The sequence below is a fragment of the Euwallacea similis genome, chromosome 11, assembly GCF_039881205.1.
Source record: "Euwallacea similis isolate ESF13 chromosome 11, ESF131.1, whole genome shotgun sequence".
In the NCBI taxonomy this organism is placed as follows: Eukaryota; Metazoa; Arthropoda; class Insecta; order Coleoptera; family Curculionidae; genus Euwallacea; species Euwallacea similis.
In genome coordinates, this window is record NC_089619.1 from 441,341 (window position 1) to 453,775 (window position 12,435).

General features: G+C 35.4%; 5 protein-coding genes across 6 annotated transcripts; 4 read left to right on the plus strand and 1 right to left on the minus strand.

Annotated features, from left to right (window-relative positions):
* The first annotated feature begins 269 nt into the window (after positions 1 to 269).
* Positions 270 to 7,389, plus strand: LOC136411961 (unconventional myosin-Ib). 2 transcript variants are annotated; one of them, XM_066394780.1, is made up of 24 exons: positions 270 to 591; positions 649 to 887; positions 948 to 1,018; positions 1,076 to 1,251; positions 1,303 to 1,366; positions 1,433 to 1,446; positions 1,656 to 1,740; positions 1,790 to 1,978; positions 2,028 to 2,096; positions 2,147 to 2,343; positions 2,401 to 2,609; positions 2,663 to 2,815; positions 2,864 to 3,013; positions 3,073 to 3,171; positions 3,218 to 3,281; positions 4,181 to 4,376; positions 4,429 to 4,613; positions 4,820 to 4,906; positions 4,959 to 5,110; positions 5,193 to 5,285; positions 5,392 to 5,527; positions 5,606 to 5,758; positions 5,850 to 6,040; positions 6,123 to 7,389. In XM_066394780.1, the coding sequence occupies exons 2-24, from the start codon at positions 658 to 660 to the stop codon at positions 6,241 to 6,243; spliced, it is 3,084 nt and encodes a 1,027-aa protein (XP_066250877.1). In that variant the 5' UTR covers positions 270 to 591; positions 649 to 657; the 3' UTR covers positions 6,244 to 7,389. The 2 variants fall into 2 exon arrangements, with proteins under 2 accessions (XP_066250877.1, XP_066250878.1); XM_066394781.1 differs by lacking the exons at positions 270 to 591; positions 649 to 887; positions 948 to 1,018; positions 1,433 to 1,446 and having other exon boundaries at positions 1,199 to 1,251; positions 1,792 to 1,978.
* A 111-nt stretch (positions 7,390 to 7,500) lies between these two features.
* LOC136411990 (golgin subfamily A member 6-like protein 25) lies at positions 7,501 to 8,726 on the plus strand. Its single transcript, XM_066394827.1, has 3 exons — positions 7,501 to 7,638; positions 7,690 to 7,740; positions 7,796 to 8,726. The coding sequence occupies exons 1-3, from the start codon at positions 7,630 to 7,632 to the stop codon at positions 8,402 to 8,404; spliced, it is 669 nt and encodes a 222-aa protein (XP_066250924.1). The 5' UTR covers positions 7,501 to 7,629; the 3' UTR covers positions 8,405 to 8,726.
* A 468-nt stretch (positions 8,727 to 9,194) lies between these two features.
* Positions 9,195 to 10,552, plus strand: THG (tRNA-histidine guanylyltransferase). Its single transcript, XM_066395050.1, has one exon. The coding sequence runs from the start codon at positions 9,262 to 9,264 to the stop codon at positions 10,174 to 10,176; it is 915 nt and encodes a 304-aa protein (XP_066251147.1). The 5' UTR covers positions 9,195 to 9,261; the 3' UTR covers positions 10,177 to 10,552.
* Positions 10,220 to 11,493, minus strand: LOC136412133 (mitochondrial import inner membrane translocase subunit Tim17-B). The gene is made up of 3 exons (XM_066395051.1): positions 11,087 to 11,493; positions 10,822 to 11,032; positions 10,220 to 10,551 (listed from the first exon to the last, which is right to left on the minus strand). Exons 1-3 carry the CDS (start codon positions 11,228 to 11,230, stop codon positions 10,406 to 10,408), a joined length of 501 nt encoding a protein of 166 aa, XP_066251148.1. The 5' UTR covers positions 11,231 to 11,493; the 3' UTR covers positions 10,220 to 10,405.
* Positions 11,494 to 11,853: 360 nt separating this feature from the next.
* Positions 11,854 to 12,378, plus strand: l(3)neo43 (cytochrome c oxidase assembly protein COX16 homolog l(3)neo43). Its single transcript, XM_066394829.1, has 2 exons — positions 11,854 to 12,095; positions 12,147 to 12,378. Exons 1-2 carry the CDS (start codon positions 11,995 to 11,997, stop codon positions 12,325 to 12,327), a joined length of 282 nt encoding a protein of 93 aa, XP_066250926.1. The 5' UTR covers positions 11,854 to 11,994; the 3' UTR covers positions 12,328 to 12,378.
* The last annotated feature ends 57 nt before the right edge of the window (positions 12,379 to 12,435 follow it).

Here is a 12,435-nt window from a genome sequence, read left to right on the forward strand (position 1 = left end):
ACAGGAGGAGAGCAATTAGAGCCATTATGGTCATTTGGGAATTTAAGTATTGGTGATTGGAGGGGTTGGGAATAGATGAGTCGTTTTTCAGCTTATTCCTTTTTTTATTATTTTTTTAACCAGATGAAATCTTCAATAATAAGGGGTGATATTAGCTAAAAATAGATATGTAAAAAGCATATTTTTCCGTTTCATCCTGTATATTTTTAATATTTAATTCAATTATCTAAAATTACTACACTTACTCCATATTCTGAATGATATTTATGATTTGGCAGTTCTATCAGAAGTCATCATAAAAAAAGTAAACAAAAGGCAAAACGTCAAACGGTTGTCAAAATAAAGTAGAACAGGGAAACTGGAGAAAAAGTTCGATTTTTCCTTACTTTTCATTTAAAAACCGCTACAAAGCCACAAAATTGGGTCACGGCTTGTTTCCCCACCAATAATGAGTTCAATAAACAGCCCAGTACATTTCAATTTCTGTTCAGTGTGCATTTCAATTTTTTCCCTATTGTTTCATTCTGGGGCACACTGAAAAGCAGAAATTGCGGAGCTAAATGCCGCCGAGGGGGCGGCATTCTCAAGAGGGTTAGTTCCTAAAAGGGTAACTCCAAACATTATGCTTACTTGAGGCTAAAATTGCAGACCCGTGCCATGCTCAATTTGAATCAAGAAGTTGGGTCATGGGATACAGTATTACTGGATCCTCTCACCGAAGATAGCTTCATAACAAACCTGCAACAGCGCTTCAAACGAGATCACATTTACACCTACATTGGGAATGTTTTAGTCTCAGTAAATCCCTATAAAAAACTAGCTTTGTATTCTGCTGATTTGGTTGAAACTTACCTGAAGAGACCTCCATTTCAGTTGCCACCACACATGTAAGTATTAACTCAAAAATCACTTTTATTTTTAACTCTTAATGTGCTGATTCATATTAGCTATGGAGTCGCAGAATCAGCCTATAGATGGCTGAATGATAAAAGCGAAAATCAGTGTATAATTGTAACAGGTATTTAATGAAATTAGATTTTCAAAATCTTTTTCAATAAGAGATATTATAATTCAGGAGAAAGTGGGTCAGGCAAGACTGAATCTGCTAGGGTGGTCTTACAGTTCTTGGTCTTAGTTTCGGGAAATTCTGAGGAAGTACAGACAATTAAAGACCGTTTAGTGCAGGCCAATACACTGCTTGAGGCCTTTGGCAATGCAAAAACCATGAAAAATGATAATGCATCTCGATTTGTAAGCCTAAAAAAATTTTGTTTTTGAGTTTTAATAAATGGTTTTCTTTAGGGCAAATTTCTAGATATTGAGTTTGACTTTAAAGGGGATCCCATTGGAGGACATTTAACCAATTGTAAGTCAGTTTTATAGTAATTTTGTGTATTAATCTTTGGTTTGTGTTTATTTTAAACGCTCTCAGATTTTTTGGACAAGGTAATTCAAATCAAATCAAGGAATAGATTGCTGATGGAATTTTAGTAGCCCTAAAATGCCTTAAAAATAAAGTGAACATACTTTGAAATATTTATCTCAGAAATATTTAAAGCGTGAACTTCAAAGTACCTCACCAATCTTCCTCCTGTGTCAATATCTGAAAGCATTTCAATAACTTTTCTTTCTAAACAACGTTCTTTTTTCCTTAGGCCCGAGTTACAAAATTAGGATCACATGACAGGAATTTTCACATATTTTATCAACTGTTATCGGGAGCTGACATTCACCTTCTTAGTAAGTTCATTAATAATTATTTAAATTTTAGTAATAAAATTTTCCAAAGAGTCTTTGAAACTTCAACGTAATGTTGAGCAATATGCAGTGCTCCAAACAGACTCTCGGCACCCCACAGCTACAGAAGAAGATGACAAGAAGCTGTTTGTATATACTAAAGGGGCTCTCGAAGTGCTGGATTTTTCTCCCGGCGATATTGCAGATATTTTCAGAGTTTTAGCTGTTATTTTAAAACTAGGTTTGAATTCTTAAAATCACCCAGACTAGTACTCATGCAGCTTTTGCAGGTAACATACAATTTGTGCCTTGCAGTAACATAGATGGTACAGATGGATGTTCTATTAGTAACGATTATGGTAGATTTCTGATTTTGTACTTATTTGGAAGTCTAAAGGTTAAGTTTTAGAGTTGTTTGAGGTGTGTGAGTTGTTGTGTGTAGATCACAGACGGATTCAAAGGATTTTAACCAGTAAGCAGGTGGAGGAGGGAGCTTTGGCAGATTTGAGCGCCTTGGAGGCTGTCAAAATACGAGATACTTTATGCAGGACTCTGTATAGTAGGCTTTTTACGTGGCTGATAAGCAGAATAAATGATTCCATAAAAGTAATTACTTAGTCAACTCATATAAGGGAGTTTAGATCATCACAGTCAAAGTTTTAGGCAAAAACATTAGGCAAAAGGAAGGTCTTGGGAGTACTAGATCTCTATGGCTTTGAATGCTTCAGTCATAACTCCTTTGAACAATTAATCATAAATTACTGCAACGAAAAGTTGCACCAATTTATGACTAACATTTGCCTCAAAGAAGAGCAAGAGGAAATTGTTAAAGAAGGCTTAGAATGGACCAAAATAGATTTTTTTAATAACATGTAAGGCTTCTTTTTTTGTTAACAGTTGAGACTGCTTAATCGGCATATTTTAGAGCTATATGTCAATTGTTAGAACATGAAAATCACGGTATTCTGACTCTATTAGAAGAACCACATATTCACTCTGATGATGCGTATTTGGGTCGCCTAGAACAATGTTGTTCTGGGCACACGCATTGTTTGATTGATGTTCCCAATAGCTTCCAGTAAGTCGATAATTTATTGTCTTTTATACTCTGAAATGGTTGTTTAAGAATTAGACACTTCGCCGGACCTGTGAGCTACAAAATTGCCAGCTTTATTGAAAAAAACCGGGATAATCTTCCCAAGGAGCATTCAAAGGCAATGTTTAAGTGCGAATTGAATATTATGCAGAAGTTGTTTCCTGAGGGCAACCCCAAAAGGTTTTATTTAAAGCTGAAGCGGATGTTCTTTAAGAGTTTTAAATTGTACTAAATTTTAGATGTAGTTTGAAACGACGAGTTAGTACTGCAACACAAATTCAGGTCTCCCTTAACGCCTTATTGAACAATTTAGAGAATAGACAGAGTCATTATATTAGGTACGGATTTTTTTTTAGGCAACTTAAATCTAAGCGTTTTTTGCAGGTGTGTCAAACCGAACGATTTAAAGCAGCCCAGAATATTTGAGGTTGGCTTAGTTCAACATCAAGTAAGTAAAATCTCTGAGGTAAATTCAAGAATATTAAGAATCAAAATGATTTTAAACACCACAAAACATCTGTATGTATAAAGGAATTTTTAAAGTATAAAGCACTTTAAGAGCCACTTGATTTTATAAGATAATTTCCATAGAAATCACAAAACAGAAAGTATATGTTGATTGATTAAATAAATCCAGCGAAAACATAGGTGATTATTTTCAGTAATAAAAAAAGAGATAAGATTGGAGATCGCTCACTGTGGTATCGTACTTGAATACCACCAAGTCTGAAGGCCACACATGCATCGTGGCCTTTCTGCAATTTTGCAAAATTTGTAAAAGGGTCTTTGGATGTTCCTGGGGTGTCAGCCCAAGACAGATTTTGTTGTACAGTGATCGGCCATTGTGTGGTAACTTAGTGTGGAAAGAGGATACCACACATGCGTGCTGCTGTACAATGTTTAAAAGTTCGTGTGTCTTAGAGTAACCGAGATCGTCAAACGGCTTGCATTAGAGGACTTAAATTTAATGATTAAGTTAGGGGCGAAAAAAGACAAAATTAACTTATTCTTTGATAGTAGGACGGTCATATTTTATACAGGTATCACCAGTTCAAGCGGAAACGGGGGGGGGGGGGGGGGGGGTCACAATTTTTTAATATACCTCCGACAAAGATTAACGACACGCCTCGAAGAAAGTGAAATCGATAATAATCTAAACATCGAAGTGGAGAAGTCGGCTGGACTGACTTCGTCCACTTTGTTGTTAATCTTTATCGGAGGCATATTAAACCTTGAGTGGTTTTTCTTCTCCCACTTACACAATTCCTATGTTCTCAGTTAAACTTGAGATACTTGTATAAAATTCTAATTGACTACATTTCTATCATTTATTTAAATTCTTCTTAGATCAGATATATGTGCCTCCTGTCAACAGTTCAAATATGGAGGGCTGGTTTTTGCCAGAAGATGCCTTTTATCCAATTTTTATACCGATATAAAATGATCTGTGGCCATACTTGGCCCAAATGGCGCGGATCCCCTGTAGAAGGAGTTTCAATGCTCGTGCGAAGCTTACCCATACCAGCGGCGGAATTCACTTTTGGTATTTAATTAAATTTAAATTTCATCATATACGAAAGTTTCTGCTGTTTTAGGAAGGTCCAAAGTGTTCATTAGGAGTCCCAGAACAGTGTTTGAATTGGAGGATTTTAGGAGAAATCGGTTGCAAGATTTGGCCTTATTAATTCAGAAAATATGGCGCGGATATAGTCGTAGAAAAAAGTATCGGAAAATGAGGCAGAGCCAGATGATCATCGCATCTGCATGGAGGAGTTGGAGGGTAAGTACTTCAATACATGATTTTCTGGTTACATATCTTTTAATCACAGGAATTAAAATATGGAATTCCCTTCCATGGGCGCAGACACTTGTGGTGTTTGTACAACGTGGTATGACATATCACTTTAAGCTTTATAATGTAGATTTTTCGAGCTAGAAAGCTGCAATTCGGCCACTATATAATTTCCTGTAATATTTCCTTTTCAGGCCAGAGAAGAGTATCGAATTCTAAAGCACAGAAAACAGGTGGAATGGGCGGCCAGAGTCATACAACGGCACTATATTCAATGGAAAGTGAGGGCATTGCAATTTTTAATTTGATGTAGTTTTAAATTATAATTTACAGCGAAGACAATATTTCTTAACTTTAATACGAAAACTGCCGGATGACAGTGATTCTCCATTGTGTCAAGACTGGCCCTGTTGCATGCCTAGATTGATGGAGACTGGTAATTTATTGAAAAAGATACATCATAAATGGCGTTGTTACAAATACAGGCAAGTAGAGACTTGATGAAGGCATATTTCTGAAGTGTGATTTTCTTTTAACTAGATTTAGATGAGAAATCATTTTTTACAGATCATCTTTCGACCAGACAGCGAGAAATCGGATGAGAGAAAAGGTTACTGCCAGTTTTATCTTTAAAGACAGAAAGTGTTCATATCCTCGAAGGTAAAATTGATGAGCATTTCTTTAAATTTCTTTATATATACAGAACTTTTATAAGTTTTATTACTGTCTTGCGTTCTTTGAGTGCAGTAAAATGAACTTCTTTCAGCGTTTCTCATCCGTTTTTGGGCGACTATGTTCGACTAAGACAGAACGTCCAATGGAAGAAAATGAGCCTGGAAAATAACGACCAATACGTAGTTTTCGCTGATATTATTAATAAGATTACTAGATCCAGCGGAAAAGTAAGTTTTCTACCTTTCCCAACAGTCAAATCTTTTCTTTCTCCTAGTAAATCCATAACTCTTTCCGCTCAATTGCAGTTCGTCCCCATTCTATTAGTGATATCGACAAGGTCGATGCTTATTCTGGACCAAAGAACGTTGCAAATTAAGTACCGCGTACCCGCAACAGACATATATCGAATTTCCCTGTCTCCTTTTTTGGACGACGTTGCAGTAGTTCACGTGAAAGCTGTGAGTTCCTAGAGCATGCGAATCTTCTCCGGCTTAATTTAGCTGGGTCTAAAGGCTAGAGTAGGCTTAGCTAACTTAGCTCTTTTGCTAGTCTTCAGTAGTGAACCCGGAAACCTCGAGCGTCGCTTCTGATACACCCGGCTGCCTTTTTCAGAGCGACCTGAGCAAGAAGAAGGGCGATTTCGTCTTCCAAACGGGTCACGTTATCGAAATCGTCACTAAACTGTTTCTGGTGGTGCAAAACGCCACAGGAAAGCCGCCGGAAGTTAATATCACCACTGAGTAAGTGCCAACAACCCATATGATTTATTTATAACCAATTGAGTAGGTATCATACAAAAGAATTGTTACGTTCCACATACAGGTTTGAGGCAAATTTCGGTTCTCAAACCGTGACTTTCACGTTCAAATGCGGCCTGCCGGAGGTACAACCCGGCCAAATAAGGGTGTTCCGCAAGGGGAACAAAATGGAGGTTCTCGTTTGACGAAAAGTGTCCAAGAAACATATCGCAGGAACCAGCAACTTAGTGATCACTGCCATTTGGATGTTTGGAGAGTCTGGTGTTGCACAAGACTTGGTTCGGCTAATAAAGCGTTGTAGCCTTAGAGTCGGGATTACCTTTTAGGGGTGAAGAAACATTTCATAATCTGATACTTAATAGTAAATAAGATATTTCTTTGAAATCTCTTCAAGAGCAACCTCGTTACTTTCTAATGCTGTTAAGTGTAAATAGTATTTACAGTTCACTATTTCAATAAGGCACGTACTACGTACCCAATAAAGAAATTTAGTTGAGAAGTATCTACAGGGTGATTCATAACTATGGGATCAAATTTCTAAGGATTGTTCAGTGTAACACTAGAAGTTATTTAAATATAAGAACCTATATCCGGAAATGTCTCCCTAAGGCGCTACAGCCTTACGATGCCTAAAGACAGTTATGTGCAAAAATGTGTTTTATTGAGTTATTTCATTTATTTTCAAGCCAGAACTTCTTGAAAACGCCCCGTTAATCGTTCGACCTCAAATGTGACTGCAACACGATGGGGAGCCTGTACACTTTTCTATTTGAGCTCGGCAGTATTTAGATCGTTAATTTAGGCAACATTCGATTGGCAGAGGTGGTGGTTCAGTTCTGTGGCTCTCTGGGTCACCCGATCTAACACCTTTAGGTTTTATTCTGTAGGAACATGTAAAGTCTCTGGTTTATGAAATGTCAATAAACACAGAGCAAGATCTGATTTCACGAATTACTGCGACATTTGAAGTCGTTCAAAACGATTATCAAAAATTTTTAATCAAATCCCTTGAAATCATGTACACCGCTTCAACAGGCGCGTTCGAGTTTAAGGACAATATTTTGAATAATTACTGTAGTGTTATGCTGTACAAATATATTAAAATGAAACGTACTAAAATTCGATAAAACACCTTTTTAGCACATAACTGTCTTAAAGTATTATAAGGCCGTATCGCCTTAAGGAGACATTTCCGGACATAGGTTCTAATACTCAAATGTATTCTATCGCTGCACTGAATAATCCCTAAAAGTTGATCCCATAGTTTTGAAACACCCTGTATAATAGCAATATGTTTCCGCAAGTAATAAAGGTAATGTTATGTTTTTTAATAGCGATTTTTACTCACTATTCCTTATTAAATCCCTGCATGTGTCTATCTATTGACAACCAACATTGCACAGAAAACATTCTCAATATGCACTATTTTTGTATATGTGGGCCTCTAAAAATAAATTTGGAAACGAAGTAACCGCTCTGGAAATAGACTTATTTCTCTTACGCTTCAAAACGCGAACGTGATTTCCACAAAGTTATAGATCGCAGTTTGTTATTTAATTGTAAAACAAAATATGGCAGAGGTAAGTAGCCCTAAGAACACGTTTAAGTGTAATAATGCTTCATATATATAGGCAAGCGAACCATTACCGTCCACCTCACAGGAGTTTTCCAAAGCCCTAAAGGTGGGTTAAATTTAAATTTAAAACTGCACAGCTTATGAAATGAAATTAATTATAGCTAAAGGACCTCGAAATTGAAAACTTGAAAGGGAAAATGGGACTAATGGAAATGGAGTTGGCTGAGGCTCAAAATCTAAAAATGCAGAAAAATAAGCAAGCAGAGGAAGTGCAGATGCTCAAAACCCAGTCCGAAAACATCCTTACAAAGGCCAAAGCCATGATCTTTGATAACACTAAAATTATTAAAAACCAGGAGCTGCAAATTGAAGCTTTAGGGCAGCAAAATGAAAGCTTGAGAGACGTGGTCAGGATTACGAAAGACTTGCTGGAGATTAGAAATATGGAAGTGAAGCAATTGGAGGAGAAAATCGATGTCATGGACAAAAAGGTGATGGCCGAGAAAGAGAGACAGGATTTGCTGCATAAGAAGCTGGAGACTATGATCAGGCATAATGGGGAATTGAAGAGGGAGTATGAGACGCAGCTGTGCCTCTTCAGCTCTTTGAGGGAGAAGTACAATCAGAAGAATTTGGCTGAAGGAATCGTGACTGATTTGCGTCAGGAGGTTCTAACTGCTAGGGCTGAACAAGAAAAGGCGTCGGAGGAAACTGGTTTAAGCCAGGAAGATCCTCCTAAAGCTGATGAAGATTCAAGCAAAAAAGAGTAGGGAGATTTATGGAGCAAACACTTCAACCAAATAAAGTAATGCAAATACCGAGTAATTATTAAATATATAAAAAAAAATTATTAAAGAAGACCGCTATAAAATTATTAAATATCGGAATTTGTATAGGTTTTTAGCACTCCTTAGTTAAATTGTATTTCGCGTTTGTACATAAAAACATTTATATTTAATTTATAAATTGGTTAAGTACGTGATAATACTTTATTAATGTTATCAACGCTTTGTATTATATGATGAATTATTGACTTTGGTTAAGCATTACTATATACACTGTGATGTGGAAAATAAATACATGTACAAATAACTGTTTGTGATATAAGATTATTTGTTTATCCCTAAACTTTAATGGACATAACAGTGTTATTTACAGAGGAAAAACTGACGTTGCTCTTTTTCGTTGTTCATCTAGATATTAAAAAGCAAGGATTCGTGTATTTATATAGCTTAAAATAACTATGATGTCTTGGCATAAATTAGTAATATAAGCAGTAATATATATTCACCATTTTATCAAGAAATTATTATTTTCCTTATTAATAACTGATTAATTCTTGTAATCTAAAATACCAATTGCAAGCTGTTAATGACATGAAATATTCCTTCTAGAACCTGTTTAACAGTTTTCCTTTATAAAGGTGTATTGTAGCACACGTATGGACACACCATTAAAGTTAAACTTCACGGCATAAAATAGAAATTTTTAAAATATTAAATGTTTTTTTATCGTCGAATTCAAAATTAAGCTCACTATGCCGGGCAAATTTTTTTCCATTCTATTGGCTTGACAATGACAGTTGTTGCCATAACCATAATGTAATCATTTAAAATGTTTAAAAGTGATGTCATTACTAAAAAACTTTGCAAACTGGAATTTTAGTCCACTGCGACGCTTGAAAACCTCAATAACAATGGCAAAAAGTAAATTTGAGTACGTCAGGACATTCGAAACTGAAGAATACCTCCTCCCTAACTGCTGGATTGTGGTTAGAATCGATGGGAAATCCTTCCATAAATTTTCTAGTAAGCACAATTTTCACAAGCCAAATGACCCTAGAGCGCTCAATTTGATGAACCGGGCAGCCTCTGCAGTCTTAGGGGAATACAAGGACATCCTAATTGCCTATGGGCAGAGTGACGAATACTCTTTTGTATTTAGGAAAGATAGCACGTTATACGATCGAAGAAAATCAAAAATTATGACTTATGTGAGCAGTTTATTTTCATCGTCCTATGTATACTTCTGGAAGGACTATTTCAAAGATACAAAGCTAAAATACCCCCCTTCATTCGACTCTCGAGTGGTTCTGTATCCAACTGATGAAAATTTAAGAGATTATTTAAGTTGGCGCCAAGCAGATTGTCATATAAATAACCTCTATAATACTACCTTTTGGGCTCTTGTGCTAAGAGGAGGGCTTAGTAATACTGAAGCTGAGCAAAGGCTGAATGGCACTTTGTCATGTGATAAAAATGAGATTTTATTCAGCGAGTTTAATACCAATTACAATAATGAGCCCGTAATGTATAAGAAAGGTACTATTTTATTGAGGAAGAGAGTTAAACATCCAATATCAGGAAAGAACAATATTGTAGTGTTGCCATTGCATGAGGATTTGATTCAAAATGAATTTTGGACTAGAAATTGTGAAATATTAGAAATTAAGTCATGTGAAATGTATGAATTTGATGATAAGGTAAAGTTTCCAGAATTAGTTCTTAGGCAGATGGGTTTATATGATAAGCAAGAGAGTTGAGTGATGAATCAAGTTACCAAGGAATTTATATCATTCAATAAAGTCAAATATTCAACATAATTTATTAACTTACATGTATTTTATTCTTAACCTGAAATGAGATTAAAACAGGTACACTATCATCTAAAATAAAAGGATATTTATTTACCATGAACATTTCTTAAATAATAAATTCCAAAAACAAGAACCTTCTTCATGGTATCTCAACATTTACTAACAGTACGCTGCGCTATTGATAGGAGAAACCAGGAGGTGGTTGATTTTGTCCCAGTTGTGAAGGATCGTCCATTGGAGGCAGTTGTGGCTGAAATTGCTCAGCGCTGAGCCTGGTAAATAGAATTCCTACGCCTTCAATTAAAGCTAAAAGCACACCTCCTAAACAGGGCAAAAGAAACATTTTCACACATTGAGCAAAGGTAATAGAAGATAGGAACTATTTCCTGCGTGAAATACTTTAAGCTTCAAATTTTTTATGTTTATAAATAAGTAGGTACAATAAATGTAAAAAAATAAAATTAATGTAGAATTATTATACAATAACTATATTAATTACAAAATATTATTACTCATTTCATGTTCATTGCACCTACTTCTACATAAATGTTGAAGATTTCCAGCTTATTTTAATTAATCTTCCAAACTAACCAATAAAAGCACTGCCAGCCATGGCTGGCAACCCATTCCTTGCAGCTAAAATGCCTCCAGTGGCCGCTCCACTAATAATCGAATTCCAGGGGTCCTCTTTCTTACGTATGTGAATCAAGGTGCAATCTATAGTTGAAAACATACCGCCCCAAACTGCAAAATTGCCTGCAATTATTGGAGATCTTTGTTTTATCGCTGTGAGTGATCCGATCTAAATTGAAATTGTTTATTTTCACTTATACATTATTTCTTAAAGTAAATTTACCAATCTCCTGTTAATGCCCGAAGGGGCATTTCTGAAGCCTTTTATACTTTGGAAAACACCCCCCCCAATAAGTCCCATTGTAAAGGCACCCCCACAGTCATCAACAATTCTCCAGGGACAGGGCTCTCTTGTATACTCTTCCATGGCTTTTCACTATGTTACAATGTCTCTCAAACACTCAAACTAATCAGAATCAGGGTTAGTAGTGCCTGGACTTTGAAGATAAGTTGTAAAATTCTCTTGATTGTAGAAAGTAAAGAATGACATTGGTATCAGCAGAAACGCCAAGTTGGGAAGGCCATTGTCTTGTCCACAATTTAATAATTAGTTCTAAATTATTAAAATTTTCCTTATGTAAAGTCGAATATTTTCAACTTTTCACCCCCGGTTCAGAAGACATGACATTGACAACTAGGCAGCACATTTTGGGGATTTTTGAGGTTAGGAAGCAATGTTGCATTTTTATTTATCCATAGTAAAGTATAATAAAATTATTAATAGCAGAAAAAAGTCAAAATTTTCCGAGAACTTGGAAAGTGTTATGTTTTATCATTTTATTATGAGGTTACGACATGGGGATATGTTAATAATTATTAGTAATAAAAATTAATATTGAATTATATACATATTTGATCGCACTACTATTTGACATTTAATACCAAAACATAGTTGTCAGTTGTAATTTAACAAGTAAAATTTATTTTTTTTGAAGGTTAGATTAATTTACAATTTTCTTAACTTTGAAATCGATTCATAACTACAAAAATTAATAAATTTTAAAGTTAGTAGTAGTCAACATTTTATATTTTATTCTCCATTAGTTCTTATACCTCAACCAATAGAAGGAAATGTTTGTTATATAATCAAGACTCCAATAAATTGCTCTTAAAGGATTTCTAAGATTAAACATGGCGAGTTTTTTCAATAGAAAAATAGTCAAATTTGGCCTTCCTTTTATGATGCTAATAGTTGGAGGTTCTTTCGGGTTAAAAGAGTTTACTCAACTTCGGTAAGAAACACTTATCTCACCTACTCAGCAATATTACTCCATTTTCTGTAGTTACCAGTTCAGGAATGTGTCACCGGTAACTCCAGAGTATGCAAAAAAATATGGTATTGAAATGAAGAAGCCAGGGGAAGTTACACTTGAGAAGGAATATGAAAAGATAAAAAATCTTGATATAGATAATTGGGAGCAAGTAAGAGGGCCTAGACCTTGGGAAGAAAAAATAGAGTCTTAGTGATATGGGAACATAGAAAAGAGAAGCTGTGATAGGATCTTGTTTGTATGTAGCTGAAGATAACTAGGAACAATTGAATTTAATTATATTTGAATTTCTTTCATAAAA